Raw genomic sequence first — 18,399 nt, forward strand, 5'->3', positions numbered from 1 at the left:
AACAACTTGGGTCCACGGCTTCGTGGGGTCTCTATCACATTCGAACTTTACCGTCAGCTATTACCAACTAAAATCAAGAATCATCTGACCAGACCAAGATTTTCCATTCATCTACGGTCCAACCACGTGTCGGGCAGGTAGAAAGGACACTCGTGTCGGTCGCCTGCTGCCATCGCCCACTAACGCCGAATTTCGCCGTATTGACCTAGCGGGTGCGTTCGTCCTACGTCCCACATTGATTTCTGCAATTATTTCAGGCAGTGTTGCTTTTCTCTACCCGATGCAGCTGCTCTCTGTCGTTGAACAGAAGCCGTCAGCAACTTCATTGTTCATGGTGAGAGTTAATGCCTGAAATGTGGTATTCTCAGCACTACCATTACACTACGGATTGCGGAATGTTGAATTCCCTAACGATATCCGAAATGGAATGACCCACACGTCTAGCTCCAACAACCATTCCGCGTTTAAAGTCAGTTAACTCCCGTCGTGAAGCAATAGGAATTCTGGAAACGTTTTCTAATGAATCAACAGAGTACAAATGCAGCTCCGCCAATTCACTGCCCATCTATACTGTGTGTAGATGATATTATGTTCATATGTATGTATGCATATCGCTATTCCTTACTTTTGCCACCTCTTTGTATTCTGGAGTAACTTTGTGCGGGGAAAAGATATTCTTAGCCCAGAAAAGGGAGGTCCGACGGAGCTGCGTTGTCAGTTCGTACATATCGTATAACTTAAGTTGCAAGAAGAGTCTTCTCAAACTTCGTGTACATTGTTGTTCAACTGTCTCGAAATTATGACTCTGTACAAATTTTCCATCATGGGATATTTTGTTGACAACGGTGACTCTTTCAGAAGAAACTCTAACATTCATTCAGTGAACACTAGACGAAAAAACGATATATATTTGAACAACCCTTCACTAAAACCTACACAGAAAGATGTACACCATAAAGCAGGTTTCTTTTTCGTAAGGCTTCCAGAAGAAGTGAAAAAAAATGATAAACTAAAAGTATTCAAATCCAAATTTAAGCGTTTTCTTGCGGCACACCCATTGCGTTCTGTACATCAGTTCTTTGGAGTAGTTGAGAACTTTTCTTTGTAATGTGATATTTAATCATATCCTGGTTTTTGTGATTTATTAATTCTTTAACTTTTTGTTTATAAAGTTTCTAATCAGCGATCAGTAAACTGTGAACTAATTCAGTTCATAACCAAGTAGGTTTGGGTCTTTCGGTCTCGTGGAACTTCACAAATAAATAAAATTAATGTAGTAGGTCTTCATCTCCGCGGGACCCAACGACGTCAGATGGTGCCCAGAGCCGGCATCACGTTTGAAACAGAGGCTCCCGCCTCCTTGCAAGCGTGAAACATCTGTCCTTGCTTCCATTCAGTATCCAAATCTCTCTCTACTAACCGCGTATACCTTGTCTCCGTTATAATTCTTGCTGTTTATTCTAATGCCCAGCTAGATCTACATAGATACTCCGCAGGCCACAGTAGGGTGCGTGGCAGAGGGCACCCTGCACCACTGCTAGTCATTTCATTTCCTGTTCTACTTGCAAATACAGCGAGGGCAGAACGACCGTGTGTGTGCCTCCGTATGAGCCACAGTTTCTCGTATCTTATCTTCGCGTTCCTTACGCAATGTACGGTGGAGTCAGTAGAATTGTCCGGCAGCCAACTTCAAATGCCGGTTCTCTAAATTTTCTGAACAGTGTTTTGGAAAAGAATTTCGTCTTCCGGCGATTCCCATTTGAGTTCCCGAAGCATCTCCGTAACACTTACTTGTTCTTCGAACCAAAGTAAAACACACCTAGCACCACGCCTTTGATTTTCTGCGATGTTATCCTTCAGTTCGACCTGGTACGGATCCAAAACACTCGAGCAGCATTCAGGAATATGCCCCAACAGTGTCCTATAAGCGGTCCCCTGTGCAGTCGAACCAGTCTTTCCTAAATTTGGCCCAATAAACGTACCACAGTTCTCACATGCTCGTTCCATTTCATATCACTTTGCAACGTTGCGCCCAGATATTTAAACGATTTCACTGTGTCAAGCAGGGCACTAGTAATCCAGTATCCGAACATTACAAGTCTGTTCTTCTTACTCGTCTGCACTAACTTACATATTTCCACAGTTAGAGCTAGGTGCCATTCAAACGCAATCTCGGCCGCCTACTTTGTACTGAATCCCAAGATGATGGCGTGTGAACCAGAGTTGTAGTTTTTTCAAACGGAATTTTGCACCTATTTTGAGAATTTCCATTTACTTAATGCTGCGTATTGTTCAATGTAATGCTAAATAACATTGCGAATAATTAGAACTATGTAGATGCTGCTGTGTTGGCAGGGGCACCCCACAAAACAGGCAGTCAAGGGATGGAAAAACAGGTAAAAGCCAGTATTTTGTTTCTGTAATATTCACACATATCAGCATCGGTCTTCATTATATTTTTTCTTCCTGTCACCACTCTTCTGATTCGTCTGAAGCGGTCCGTCATGAACTTCTCTCTTTTTCTCATAGCAGCATTGGTATCTCTGGTATTCAACTATTTGTAGATGAATTCGAGTCTTTGCCTCTTCTTCCATGGTCTGCCTTCTAAGCAAGCTATTCCCTAATGTCTTAACATGGCTCATATCTTCCTGAACCGTCTTTAACTGATTTCCTTCCGTTCCTCTCCTCTTCGGTTGTCTTATATGTCCAATTCAAAAAATGGTTCAAATGGCTCTGAGCACTATGGAACTTAACATCTGAGGTCATCAGTCCCCTAGAACTTAGAACTACTTAAACTTAACTAACCTAAGGACATCACACACAACCGTGACCGAGGCAGGATTCGAAACTGCGACCATAGCGGTCGCGTGGTTCCAGACTGAAGCGCCTAGAAACGCTCGGCCACATAGATCATCTTATGTAAAATTAATTTACAACATCCCTCTATAACCTCAATTCGCATACCCTCACATGCTCTTCTATTCCTGCTTTCTAACAGTCCATGATTCACTACCATACAATGCTGGGCTTCAAATACAAATTCTCAGAAATTTTTTCCTCAGATTAACGCCTTTCTATGGCACTAATAGAACTCTCTTTTCTTGAACTGGTCTGTGTTTTATACCCTCTTTGTTTCGTCCATCACGTATAATTATGTTTCCTGTGTAATATCATTCCTTAACTTAGACTGCTTCTTGTTATCCAAATCTGACGTCAAATACAACGTTAATCCCACTTCTGTTTCTCTTTATTACTTTCTTGTTTCTTCGAATTATTTGCAGTCCATATTCTGTACTCATCAGACTCTCTATTTCATTCAATACGTTCTGTAATTGAGGCATCTTCCGAATGGTCATAGTTCTACTTGCACATTTTTCGAGAAACTGTTTAAGACTATGTTACGTCATGTAGAGTATTTTTTCAGTGTTTTGTCTCATTATCTCAATGCTAGAGGACAGGACAGCATTTCCTTGGTGTGTGTGAGCACGCAACATTTATTCAATTTAATGTATCAAGTTATTATTGGATGTCAGCTTACTAGAAGTATCGGCAGTTGGTTCAGTACCAGGCTCACTAACATATAAAGGCCCATATACATCATTCTGACTTAGGAAACAGAAATACAGTATCGGAGTACCAATGAAGTCAGGGTCGCACATAAAATATTCTTTATTTGGACTTTTTACCAATCGGGGCAAAAAATCTAGCCGTCTTAAAATCATAAAAAACTCTTCATTGGTGTTAGTGCCGTTACGCTTCACATAACGTTAAAATCTTTCTTAAAATGACAAGTCCATAAACTACATAATTAAAAACAGCTTTTCATAATTCTATTGAATTATAGCCAAAAAACCGGGGTATTACACCGTTACAACTTAATAACTGATACAATCAGTATTTACATCATTTCGCAACAGACATCAACGTATATATGTTGCTGTGACGTGGTACATGTGAATATTATTCTACGCCTTGTATATTGCCACTTTCTCGATAAAGCTTACTCCAATTTTTCACAGAATGTTTGACGTCTTTTATCATTACACAGTGCCGATATTTTTCCAGGTCGAGAACTCCATTGATTTTGTCTTTATTTCTCCATAAGAGGCTAACATTTTGTAGGACAAGCTTCCCGTAACTATTGTGGTGATCCTTTTCCACTGCGTAACAACGACAGGATACTGTAAACGATTAATCTCACGGTGAAAGGGAGTCCAGGTCTCGATATTACCTGTGAGAACAACACTTTGACGTCTACCGGTGTTTCCCTGTGGCATCGGCGTCGGAAGGATTTCAAGTGATAAAACACACCCGGGTAGAACAAAAACATGGTGGGGCTTTCTCTCGGCGTATGAGCTGTAAAACGTGCCGTAAGGGCCGATGTGCACTGAGTTACGCTGGCGCCCCGCCACCCTATCGACAACATCCGTGTTCTCCAGCAGGCCGGCATAATGCGCTTGGGATTTGCCTCCGCTGTAGCACCCTCTGCTGCGCTGGTCTGACGGCGGCGGCGCTCACAGGATCAGCGCGGCCTAATCGCCGCCTCCTTCCCCTCGCTCTGGCTTTCTCTCTCTCTATTCCTTCTCTCCCCTCTCGTTACCGGAGCTTAAAGAACGCGGCTAGCGCCCAGATAACCCGCCTCCTTTCCCTCTCAGACATTCGGATTTTTCTTTCGCCGCACCAGTGGTCCTCATAAGACGGCGCGCACTGAATGGCAGGGCGGAACCCTTCCGGCTCTATCTCTCTTGCCTTCCTTTTACCCTCCTGTCTCCCCCCCCCCCACCCCCCCACCCTACGGCCCCTCCATCAGCTCCTTATCGACGGAATCCGTTTATGGCATACGCTCTGTCCGAGGTAATAAACACTGGCTGCACGCACTCCCGCCCATAAAACGATACTACGTCCCGACGCCTCTGATGGAATTCCATATACTTCGGCGTTTTACGGTCTGTTCGTCACAGCCGATGTTCGATTCGTCCTGCCAGCGAAGCCACACTTTTACGCCTCGCATTACGCCAAAATAACTTTTCCGAGAACCGTTCCCTGAAATAGGAGTCCTAATTTCTTTTTATATGCGAGTAATGTGGCAGAAATCAATGTGCGTCCTTCGAACGTTACTCACCTCAAAGAATCTGGGCGTCTTTTACTTACATTGTGGCAAACCTAGTAACTATGTTCCTAAGAGTTTCTGGACATTCTATTTAAACAGAGGACATTACAATTTTTTTCACGTGATGTACATTACGATAATATTAAACGAAAAACATACACAACATGTTTGAAATAAAAGACTGCTTGAAGGCCAAGCTTTATTCGTCCATGAGATACAGAATGCAGTACACAAAACTCCATGGTTGATATCATACTTCCAGACGCCATTCGAAAGAGTTTTCCACTATTGTTTAGTGAAATATATCCGATATTTTTACGAATTCTTCTGCGACTGGATATACAAATTCCTTGCAGAATGAACTCGGCACGTCGTTCTTAACGGAACCAAACAGACACATGTAAAGATAATATTAGGCGTGCCACAAGGTCGTGTTGCAGAGTCGCAACTATTTGTTATTTACATCGATGATACTGTGGAACACTTGTATGTATTGTGGTTCTCTTCGCAGATGATGACGTGCACAGGAAGGATGAAACACCAGAACACCGTAGCGAATATAGGAAAACCTGCAGTGGACAGATAAATAGTGTGGCCACTGGCGTCTGATAATTAAATTAAAATGAAGTACGCGTGAAGTTGCGCTCCACCAAATTAACGGAATAGGTATGTTTGGCAGTGCACAAATGACGTAGTAAATGGTAGGATTATCGGTAGTATTGTGGTCATTTGTAGGGAAAGCAACATAAACGAATCTGTGACAGAGGAACTGGGAGCAGACCACTTCTCTTTGTTTGTTTGATTATTCAGTTTGGACATAATTAGAACTACACATCATCCAGTATTAGTCCGTCGTGTTTTATATCGTTACAGACTATAAATGTATTTTATAAGTAATAAATATTATTTAATAGCGTAACTTCTGTGCTTTTACGGAACTAAAGCAAAAAATTTCGATGTAAGTATAGCTTACATGCGAAACACAATTCTATATGTACATACTATTATTGAAATTTCCTGGTAAATTATAACTGTGTGCCGGACCGTGTCTCGCCGTTGTGACCTTTGACTTTCGCGGGAAAGTGCTCTACCATCTGAGCTACCTCAGGACGACTCATGACCCGTCCTCATTGCTTCAATTCTGCCAGTACTTTGCCTCCTACCTTTCAAATTTCACAGAAGCTCTCCTGCGAACCTTCCAGAACTAGCACTCCTGAAAGAAAGGATATTGCGGAGACATGGCTTAGCCACAGCCTCGGGGATGTTTCCAGAATGATATTTTCACTCTGCAGTGGAGCGTTCGCTGATATAAAACTTCCTAGCACATTAAAACTGTGTGCTGGACCGAGACTCCAGAAGTCTTCCAGGAGGACTAGTTTTGCAAGGTTCGTAGAAGAGCGTCTGTGAAGTTTGGAAGGTAGGAGACGAGGTACTGGCTGAACTGAAGCTGTGGGGATGAGTCGTGAGTCGTGCTTGGATAGCTCAGATGGTAGAGCACTTTCCCGCGAAAGGTAGAGTTTCCGAGTTCGAATCTCGGTCCGGCACACGGTTTTAATCAGCCAGGAAGTTTCATAACAGCGCACACTTCGCTGCAGAATGAAAATCTTATTCTGGATGCTATTATTGTTGGTATTTTGTGCCCAACGGAACGATCTTCATAATGATCATAGGCACAAATATTCTGTTATTACTGATAATGCGAAAGTTGTTTATAAATAACATGTTTTGTGTTTTCTAGGGCTATCTGAGAAATCTGTAATGCTTTATTTATTTTTGCCTCAATATCTCTCTGTTTTACGGTATAAATAAACAATTTTCAAAGCAAACCTGAATTGGGCATTGACAATTTCAATTTTGCTGTAAGTACTGTTTATTTTTAATTAACATACAGGAGGATAGCTAGAGCAAACATTTTTCATAAGTTACACGGCCCTTTGTACGAGTATATCCTCACTCAGTTTCTAGGCGGTTCACCATTTCCTGTTTCTAGGGGAATTTTATAAGACATTGATGGCTCACGTAAAGAAAGCGATCGTTAAGGGGTAACCTCCGAAAGGTATGAAACTCATCTGATGTACAGGTAAAGCTGTACGACCTTAACTGACCAAAGCTATTAGGAAAACTACGCTAATCTACTACTATCAATGATTTCTACGTTCACCTATGGCAGTTTTACAACTCTAATTAACCGGCAAGGAGAAGGAACTAACATGGTCACTTGACTACGTGCAGGTACACTCCGATTAAAGTACGCCTCGTCACGTCTTAGTGCAAGCACAGAAGGTTTGCAAGGAGTATGTCTTCGGGTACAGGCGTGACAACTTGCAGCTAACGTGATTAAATTTGCTGTTGGTAAGAGAGGAACAGGATTTATCGTGCCGGCAGTGAAGGTGACGGGAAGAACAGCGAAAACGTTTCAGTTGAACGAGAGGGTGGGCTGCAAATTACGGGAGGAAGAATAGAATCCTGAGCAGAACAGAATCCAAGTTTCCAGACCAAATAAGGAAAAGCAAGGAACTCACATTAGGCATTGCGTTAAAGGTTTGCATAAACGTATTACCAGGCAACAATTTCTGCACTAATACGAACAATATAGAATACTGCTGAAACTACGTAGGTTTTGTCACACAGAACTGAACTTCTAAGGTAGCAAGGAAACTCATAGAACAATTTTCTGTCGATGATATTTAGCTTTAAAAGGTGTCAAAATTATCTACTTGCTACGCGTGAACCTTTCTTTGACGAAACAAGATACGCAAACGCTGGAATAACTTCTGAATTAAGAAAAGAAAAACAAATGGCGACAACCGTATTATCCTTCGTAGCAGGAGAATTGTAAATTATTTTACCCACTTGTCGTTCACGTCTCCACTCATTTACTGCTGTCAGAGATTCAGTAACTCACAAGGGGAGGGGTGAACACGACTTTTCGAAACCATCTGTGAGGTGGTGGTCAAATTAAAATTTAATACGATGATTAAAACGACATGGTGGAGGACTGGAAATAAAATAAATACAATTAATTTAAAAAATAATGATGAAAGTCGTTTTGAAAAACATTTAAACATAAAAATGCACCTGAAGCTGTACTAACTCACATTTTCTTGCTTATAACGAGTAATTCTAAAACCATACGCTACCCCACTGCTTGAGGAAATACCATTAATTTTAATGCGAAATACCTTTTGTTAATTACTCGCTATGTCTTCAAACATTCGGAGTACTTTTAGCCATTGTAAATTTCCAAAATGTTTGATTGTAGTTATGTTCAGGCACTTCACTTTCCATAATGTACGTGATCTGGCGGGAGTGAGAAAACAGTCTCGCATGGATAAGAATTTTGAATTTCTCGTCTTGAACAACGTCGTCCTTGCCCTCCTCCTCCTCTTCCTCCTTCTCTATCTTCTCAGAGCTGATTAAATCACCACATACTCCGCCCGTGTTTGACAATTGACACTCTGAAACCGGTATTTGATAGATTTAGCAAAGTAGATTCAGGCGATAGCGAACATCGCATTCAGTTTCTGAAATGAGATTGTCGCCTTCGGCAAACTGTGTGGCTTGTATACGTGGTGATAAACGAGCGGCGTCTGACAGCGCTCCACTTGTAAGGATACTGGGGTGTAAGCCAATATTATTTCTCCTTCCTTCTTTCTCGGGCATAAACACGACGGTCCTGCCACCGTGGCGAAACTACCACTTTGCTTTGCCTAGTAATAACGTACTGCACATAAAAAGGCGAAGAGATACAATTATTTTAGATTCCATTGTTGATAACAAATCACTGGAAACACTAACTTCTATAAAATGTCTGTAAGTAACTATCTGAAAAGATTTAAAGTGGTATGGATCAGATTTAATTATAGAGCCATACAGAAATTTAGTTCATCCACGAAGAAGAGGCTTATAAAAACATTTTTTGGAGCGTTCTTGAGTATGTTCTATCAGTCTGCCCTCCCAACCTAGTAGGAGCAATAAAGGGGATGAAAGTAACCCAACGAAGAGCGCACGTTACGTCAAGGTATCATTTAGTTGACGCTATAGTTTTACGGAGACGCTCAATAAAGTTCAGTGGCAGACGCTACAAGGATTATACTGATTAGCCAGAACGTCATGACGACCGACCTACTATCTCTATAAACCCGTCCAGGCTATAACAGCGTCACTTATCGAAGACTGGCTGCTAGTCTAAGACAAGCATGGTGCACGTAGTTATCAGTGAGCGTGCTGTCCATGTGTAAAATGGGGAAGACGTGCTATCTATGTGAGTCAGACCGAGTGCAGATTGTGATGACCCGGACGCTCGGCGCGAGCGTTTTGGGAACTGCACGAGTTGACAGGTCTTCGAGAAGTGCCGCTGTGAGTGTCTCCAACACGTGACGAAACCAATGTGAAACCACTTCCAGATGTCGTGTGGTTGGGCAAACACCCATCATTACAGACGTCACACTGGCAAAATAGGACAGTTGGAGAACTGTGGCGGAACTAACATCAGATTTTAGCGCTGGGCAAAGTGTGTTTGAACACAAAATGCACCGAACACCCCTAGCGATAAGCCTCCGCAGCCGACGAACCGTGCATGCACCAATGTTAACACCACGAAATTGGCAACTGCGACGTTGCTGCAGTGGCAGAGTGTTGCGTGGTCTGATGAATCCCGATACCATCTTCATCACGCCCATAAGAGTGCGCGAATCCACCGTCTTCCGGAGGAACAGCTCCTTGACACCTGTACTGCTCGACAGAGACAAGCAGGCGAGAGCTCCGTTATGCTCTGGAAAACATTCACGTGGGCTTCCATGGGTTCAGTAGAGCTCGTGCGAGGCATCACGATGGCCAAGGAGAATCATACACTGGTTGCAGACCACATGCACCCCTTCATGACGATCAAGGCAGTGGCAGTTTTCAGCAACATACTGCGCCATGTCACAAGGCCAACAGTGTGATAGAGGAACACAGTGGCGAGTTCCAATATGCTGGGCCCCCACCTCTCCAGATCTGAACCCGATCGAACACATCCTCGGAATCAATGGGATTTAGGAGATGGTGATAATAGTAAATGTCTGAAGATGGCTTTGTAAGCCGAAAACTGGTTAACAATAAAAGTAGAATTGTAGAATAAAAGCAAACTGGTGCTGTTTATTTATTATAATGTTGTTCTTCCAAGAACCGACGGAATATTCTGTTAACAGGATTTAGGCATGCAGATGTGTTAAAATCTTCCTCCAGCAACCTACCAAGGCCTCATGGTTTCCATGCCACGACGCGCCATCGCTGTTATCCGACCCTAAGGTGGACATACACGCTATCATTTAAGTGTTCATAATGTTCTGGCCAGTAAAATTGAAGCAATCTGTACAAACAATGAAAAACCCAATGTACATAGTTCATACTAATTATAAGGGGCGATCAAAAAGTTTCCCCGTGGAGCCTATGGTGTAGGACGTACGCAATACAGATATGTGTATTCGTATGAGCAGCGATACAGAGACAACGGGTTAATGCGGCTTTTTAACAGAAACTTTTTCATCGCCCCTTATACGACAGTTGATAAAAACTATCATGCTGATGGAGAACGGATGATGTTACTGAGTATCAAAAAGAAAGACCGTTGCCACGAAATCCACTGCTCAGTTAATGAGGTGCCAAAAGAACACAGTCCCAACGAGAACATTACGAGGAAAACTACGTAAATAAAATATTCTTGATGAGAGCTGACGTGGGCACATTCGCGATAACAATCACCCACAGCCTCACAACATGTGAAAACCAAAACAGTCAATGGTCGCAGGTTTATTCAATGACTAGTTAAGATCGGAAAGACCATCTTCGGATTGATGTGACTCCTTTTTTTACTAACTACAAGCTGCAAGGGGACAGATCAACTTGAAGATGATCATTACCATCGAAACCGGTCACTGAATAATAGAAATACACTACTGGCCATTCAAATTGCTACACCACGAAGATGGCGTGCTACAGAGCGAAATTAAACCGACAGAATGAAGATGCTGTATTATGTAAATGATTAGCTTTTCAAAGCATTCACTCAAGGTTGGCGCCGGTGGCGACACCTACAACGTGCTGACATGAGGAAAGTTTCCAACCGATTTCTCATACACAAACAGCAGTTGACCGGCGTTGCCTGGTGAAACGTTGTTCTGATGCCTCGTGTAAGGTGGAAAAATGCGTACCATCACGTTTAAGACTTAGATAAAGTTCGGATTGAAGCCTATCGCGATTGCGGTTTATCGTATCGCGACATTGCTGCTCGCGTTGGTCGAAATCCAATGACTTATAGCAGAATATGGAATCGGTGGATTCAGGAACGTAATACGGAACGCCGTGCTGGATCCCAACAGTCTCGTATCACTAGCAGTCGAGATGACAGGCATCTTATCCGCATGGCTGTAACGGATCGTGCAGCCACGTCTCGATCCCTGAGTCAACAGATGGGGACGTTGCAAGACAACAACCATCTGCACGAACAGTTCTACAACGTTTGCAGCAACATGGACTATCAGCTCGGAGACCATGGCTGCGGCTACCCTTGACGCTCCATCACAGACAGGAAAGCCTGCGATGGAGTATTCAACGACGAACCTGGGTGCACGAATGGCAATACGTTATTTTTTCGGATGAATCCAGGTTCTGTTTTCAGCATCATGATGGTCGCATCCGTGTTTGGCGAAATCGCGGTGAAGACACATTGGCGGCGTGTATTCGTCTTTGCCATACTGGCGTATCACCCGGCGTGATGGTATGGGGATGCCATTGGTTACACGTCTCGGTCGCTTCTTGTTCGCATTGATGGCACTTTGAACAGTGGACGTTACATTTCAGATGTGTTACGACCCGTGGCTCTACCCTTCATTCGATCCCTGCGAAACCCTCCATTTCAGCAGGATAATGCACGATCGCTTGTTGCAGGTCCTGCATGGGCCTTTCTGGATACAGAAAATGTTCGACTGCTGCCATGGCCAGCACATTCTGCAGATCTCTCACTAATTGAAAACATCTGTTCAATGGTGGCTGAGCAACTGGCTCGTCACAATACGCCAGTCACTACTCTTGATGAACTGTGGTATCGTGTTGAAGCTGCATGGGCAGCTGTACCTGTACACGCCATCCAAGCTCTGTTTGACTCAATACCCAGGCGTATCAAGGACGTCATTACGGCCAGAGGTGGTTGTTCTGGGTACTGATTTCTCAGGATCTATGCACCCAAATTGCGTGAAAATGTGATCACATGTCAGTTCTAGTATAATATATTTATCCAATGAATACCCGTTTATCATCTGCATTTCTTCTTGGTTTAGCAATTTTAATGATCAGTAGTGTACTTGCGATCATAGACTGTTTTGGTTTTTACAAGTTAACAAAACATTCTTGGTTGACTGAACTTGGTAACTCTCTTCTAAATCTGTTGTTTTGTGGTGGAGGAAGACATGATTTAACGCAGCGTTATCGACGCCAATGGGTGACAAATACGGATTCGAAAGGGCAGGGAAGGAAATAGGTGATTCTTTTCGAAAAAAATATCCGTCATCTCCGTTTGACCTGCCACCCTCTCAGAATCTAATCTATTCCCACTTTGCCAACTCACTTGGTAAAATTAAATGGACTCATACAGCAAGAAATAAAGTGGTTCTCCTCAAGAACCGAGAGGAACGGGAAATGTGGAGAGATGGGCGGGTTGATGAAACAGGATACCAGAGGGGACCACAGAATACAGGATATTTAGCGGAACACAGTTTACCATTTCACCTTTGTGTATTTTGTTAATGGGAAGAAAAGGTAACTCATTGCGATACGAAATTATTAGAGTAATGATAACCTGCAACTGAATGCTTAAAACATAACGTTTCTTATACCCTGAAGATAAAATAAACGAAATTTCTTCGCACAATATACACGACGGAGAACATAATATAAAACAAAAGTCAGCAAGCCATGGTAAAGAGAAGTGATTATGTACCAGTGACTGTAGTTTTATTAAATTGTTTCTCAAGTGGAGACCGGCATCAAAATCATTCAGCAGAATTAGATCTGAAAATCTTCTCCCAAGCTGCTTCCAACATCGTTGGGGCTTCAAAAAGAGATTCTAGGTCCAAATATACCTTTAGTTTCTTTTAAAACTATGAAAAGCCTAGTGGTCAGTGTTAAAGATCTGTACAGACCATCGTACCCGATGACAAGGAACTCGTTCACCTCGTGATCCCAAAAGCTTCGACGGCACGGGTATAATCATGAGATGTAGATGAATTGCGATGTTTGAAGAACTGTGCGTGCTGATTTTCAAATGCAGCTATATTGAATGATTGTGATCTCAACAAACACTTGAGAAACAATGTAATGAATCTGCAGTCACTAGTACATGATCAATTCTCTTCGCCATGGCTTACCTGTGTACTGAAACATGCCTGACACAAATCAGAATATTTAGAACTATCCGTGACAACTTGAAATCTCGCTGATTTTGTTTTCCATTGTGTTCCCTCGTTTATTTCACGTTCTTGGAGTAAGAAATCATTATGATTTCAGCATTTATTTACATATCGTTATTTTTCTAACAATTTTGTATCATAGTAACGAGTTATTTATTATTTTCTCTTAGCAAAATATACTTATGTAAAACGATAAAATAATAACAAAATAAAATGAAAGAAAGTGAATATAAAACTAAAAATAACAATTCTAATTTGAAACAAATATGAGCAAAATAAACTAGACTAATACTGAATGTTTAGATATTTTAATCAGATATGTTGTAAATACTCCGACAGCTCATGTGTGCACCTTATTATCGAATTACAATATTTCAGAAAGCAGTTTTATTACAAATGGATGTATGGAACTTGAGAGCTTCTTTAATTTATATTGTAACAAAAGTTTCCATTTTACAAAATTAATTGATGGTGGTAAAGTATTTTGCAAAATTTCATATTAATACAAAATTCGATTAGACAGTTTTCAAGAATGCTAATTACGTATCTACTTTTATATCAGAAAAATTATCCATATGTCACTGTTCTGAAGATATTCCTTCAAACCTAATACGCCAAATTATCTTTCGTAGTGTGATATACCCCTTAAAAGTGCAATTGGGCCATAAACAAAATATACGTATTCCATTATTTTGCCCTCTACGCACTCGAAAAGTTTCATCAAGTCATTTATTGACACATAGGAACGTTCCCTCGTCAGCGATCTTAGGCAGCCATTTGATAACATCCCGAACGGACAGTTGCTTGGATACATAATTATTAAGAATTCGGCTTCTTGAGCTTTTGTTGAGTCCGTAACAGCTTTCTGAATCGTTAACGACTGTGATGAAATCTCCAGCAGTAGAAGACGGAACGTTAGACAGGGAATTATGCCTCGGACAACAGCCTATTGCTGATATATCAAATGTCAGCTATATCACAAATACCGACCTACGTTGAGTGACTGAACGCAGAACCGTCAAGCCATCGTGGTTTTTTTTTTCCATTGACAAATGTTAAATTACTCTCGTAATTCTGTTTTGGATCAAATGCAGATGACGTCATTGTGGTAAATGGGAACGGAAGACTGGCATGTACGCAGTTGCCATGTTTATGTGTTGGGGGAATCGGCGACGGAATCCGTGTGCATGGCAGTTGGACCAGCCCCGTTCTGCAGGTCGTTGATGTCTGACAGAGAAACCGACAGAAAAAGATTGAAAACATTATTTCATCACAGTTCTGTAAAGCTTCGTATTCAGCATGACTACCGAACAGAGACGAAACCGCAGCCGCACCGAGGAATCTGTTTAGTATCTCCTGAAGAGAGTGAAAAGTATGCAAACCCAAGGTATACAGTGTGTTACTAAACAATTAGTTCATATTAATGTAGAAGGTAGAGAACATCAAAATAAATACATTTTGATCAGGTAGTTATGGTCTTTGAAGTTGTAAAGCTAGGGAACATTACATTAGTGGTCCTGAGCTGACGTAACCTACTCCGTTATTCTCGCTGACTGCGAATATGTACTGATATACAAAACTGCTCTGTGTACCGATGGTTAGCTGTACTGGTTGGACGTACCACTGAATGTTAAACAAAGTATGCATTTCCAGCACGATGGGGCGCCAGCCTTTTGAGCATTGCTATAGGGAATCGTCGAAGAGCCACCTTTTGGAATCGACGAGTCGACCACAGGTCCCTGTGGCCTGGCCACCCAGATCAGCTGACCACACGTGTCTAGATTTCTTCCTCTGGGGGGCATATGAAGCAGCCCGTGTATGAAACTGGTGTGGAAAGAGAAGAAGACCCGGGGTCTGCGCATGGACATGGCAGTTGTCCGACAATATACTACATGCACACGAGCACATTCGAGCAGATCCAATGGATGCAGGTTCGAATCCTGCCTCGGGCATGGGTGTGTGTGATGCACACGGGCACATTCGAGCAGATCCAATGGATGCAGGTTCGAATCCTGCCTCGGGCATGGGAGTGTGTGATGTCCTTAGGTTAGTTAGGTTTAAGTAGTTCTAAGTTCCAGGGGACTGATGACCACAGCAGTTGAGTCCCATAGTGCTCAGAGCCCTTTTTTTTGAACATATGTACCTTAACTAAGCATATTTGTTTTCCTGTATTTATCTGAACGAATAGTTTGGGAACACCCTGTATAGTCGTTGATAAGGATGCAGTATTTCTCGTCGCGATCGGCAATAGTGAATCTGTTGTTTAATGGAGTAGCAGACATCAACTACTAGAAATACGAGATAATTCTGTAATGGATATAAAAGGGTGTACCCAGATTCTCGGAAGAGACAAGTGTACACATGTGCCCCCCCTTCCCTCCCCCTTGCATGTAGCCTATGGAAACAATGAAATACTGAGGATTTTGGGTTGAATGAACAGATGGTCGCAAGAAAGAAAATCGTGGAAAGCTGTCTCAATCGCAGAGGTTTATGAGTCTTCCCATTTCCGGAAATGTAAACTGTGTATCCCCGATCCACATCTAGCGTTTTTTACCACTCTTACTCGACGAGGTAGAACATGATAGATCGTAGTTTTGAGAACTACTAAGTAACATAACACATCGACGGCTAAAATTCAGCAAATAACTGAGCTCTACTAGTGTTTACACTATCGTGCATCACGTTAACCTCACAACTCTTCTACCCAGAACAAGTGTGCTGGCCTTTGCGTAGGGGCAGCAGGTACTTACTTGGGGTCGCCGTCGCTGTACTTGTAGAGGACCATCTTTGGCTCCGGGAAGACGCCCTGGGCGCGGCACGACACGTTCACCGAGTCGCCGGTTGGTTTGTAGGGCTGCAGCCGCAGGCTCTTCTCCGTCGCTGCAACACAGGCGGAGGGGCACGTCAGCTACACGTCCGGCTCACGTCAAGAGTCTCGCTAAGCTACTGGGCCGTATCGTATCAGAAACAGGCAAGTAAATCCCTCTGTGTACATTGAATTCGAAAGCTGAAAGTAGGAAAGAAAAACTACTTTGAGCACTTGAAAGCTTGTATGCTGCGCAGATTTGGTGTTGTGATAAAGGTCAACTGTCGAAAAATGCTTCTTTTGTATTTTTCTTTTCATTTATTCAGTCAACTACATACAACCGTTCACTCGACAAAAGATCCATTCTCAAAGACTGGAAAGTTTCACAGGTCACACCAATATTCAAGAAAGGTAGTAGGAGTAATCCACTAAATTACAGGCCTACACCATTAACGTCCATATGCAGCAGGATTTTGGTGGTGGTGGTGGTTAGTGTTTAACGTCCCGTCGACAACGAGGTCATTAGAGACGGAGCGCAATCTCGGGTTAGGGAAGAATTGGGAAGGAAATCGGCCGTGCCCTTTCAAAGGAACCATCCCGGCATTTGCCTGAAACGATTTTAGGGAAATCACGGAAAACCTAAATCAGGATGGCCGGAGACGGGATTGAACCGTCGTCCTCCCGAATGCGAGTTCAGTGTGCTAACCACTGCGCCACCTCGCTCGGTTAAGATTTTGGAACACACATTGTACTCGAACATCACGCGTTACCTCGAACAGAACAGCCTATTGACGCACACAGCCGACACTAATTTAGAAAATATCGTTTTTGTGAAACGCAACTAGCACTTTACTCACACGATGTGCTGAGTGCTACTGACAAGAGATTTCAAATTGATTACTTTTTTCTAGATTTCCAAAAGGCTTTTGACACCATCACACACAAACAGCTTGTAGTGAAATTGCGTGCTTATGGAAATTCGTTTCAGTTATGTGACTGAATTTGTGATTTCCTGTCACAGAGATCACAGTTCGTAGTAATTGACAGAAAGTCATCGAGAAAAACAGAAGTGATTTCTGGCGTTCCCCAGCGTTATGTCATAGGCCCTTTGCTGCTCCTTATCTGTACAAAAACTTTAGGAGACACTCTGAGCAGCTGCCTTAGATTCTCTGCAGATGATGCTGTCCTTTATTGACAAAGTTATCAGAAGATCAAAACAAATTGCAAAACTCTTTAGAAAACGTAATCTGTATGGTGCATAAATTGGCAATTGACCCTAAATAACAAAAGTGTGTGGTCATCCTCAAGAGTGCTAAAAGGAGTATGTTGCACTTCGATTTCACGATAAATGAGTCAAATCTAAAGGTCGTAAATTCAACTAAATATCTAGGAATTACAATTACGAACTACTTACGATGGAAGGAACACATAGAAAATGTTGTGGCTGCCTGTCCGTTCTCGTTCAAAGTACTGCTTCGTGGTGTGGGATCCTTACCCGATATGACTAACGGAGTACGTCGAGAGAGTCCAAAGAAGGGCAGCACGTTTTGTATTATCGAGAAATAGGGGAGAGTGCGTCAATGAAATGATACAAGGCTTGGGGTGGACGTCATGAAAAAACAAAGGTGTTTTTCATTGCGGCGGAATTATCTCACGATATTTCAATCACCAACTTTCTCCTCCGAATGCGAAAATATTTTGTTGACACCGACCTACAGAGGGAGAAACGACCATCATAATAAAATAAGGGAAATAGGAGCTCCCACGGATAGATACAGGTGTTCATTTTCTCCACGCGCTGCACGATATTGCAATAATAGAGAATTAATGTGAAGGTGTTTCGATGAACCCACGGCCAGGTAGTTAAATGTGATTTGCAGAGTATCCATGTAGATATAAGTTCTTGGCGTGGCATAGTTTACACAGAATAGGAAGTATAGATACGTTCTTAGTTTGCCATCATGAGATTCAGCGTCAATAGTGCCCTCAAATGCACTTCTCCTAGCTTTAATTAGCGTTAGTTAAATGATTACATT

General features: G+C 42.4%; 1 protein-coding gene across 1 annotated transcript in view; it reads right to left on the reverse strand.

Moving 5' to 3' along the window:
* The window catches only part of LOC126188211 (uncharacterized), a 484,166-nt gene that overhangs the window by 84,237 nt on the left and 381,530 nt on the right, over positions 1–18,399 (reverse strand). The window contains exon 3 of the mRNA XM_049929762.1: positions 16,308–16,437. Coding sequence (XP_049785719.1) covers positions 16,308–16,437 — 130 coding nt within the window. The remainder of the gene's footprint in view (positions 1–16,307; positions 16,438–18,399) is intronic.

The sequence above is a fragment of the Schistocerca cancellata genome, chromosome 5, assembly GCF_023864275.1.
Source record: "Schistocerca cancellata isolate TAMUIC-IGC-003103 chromosome 5, iqSchCanc2.1, whole genome shotgun sequence".
NCBI classification, from domain to species: Eukaryota; Metazoa; Arthropoda; class Insecta; order Orthoptera; family Acrididae; genus Schistocerca; species Schistocerca cancellata.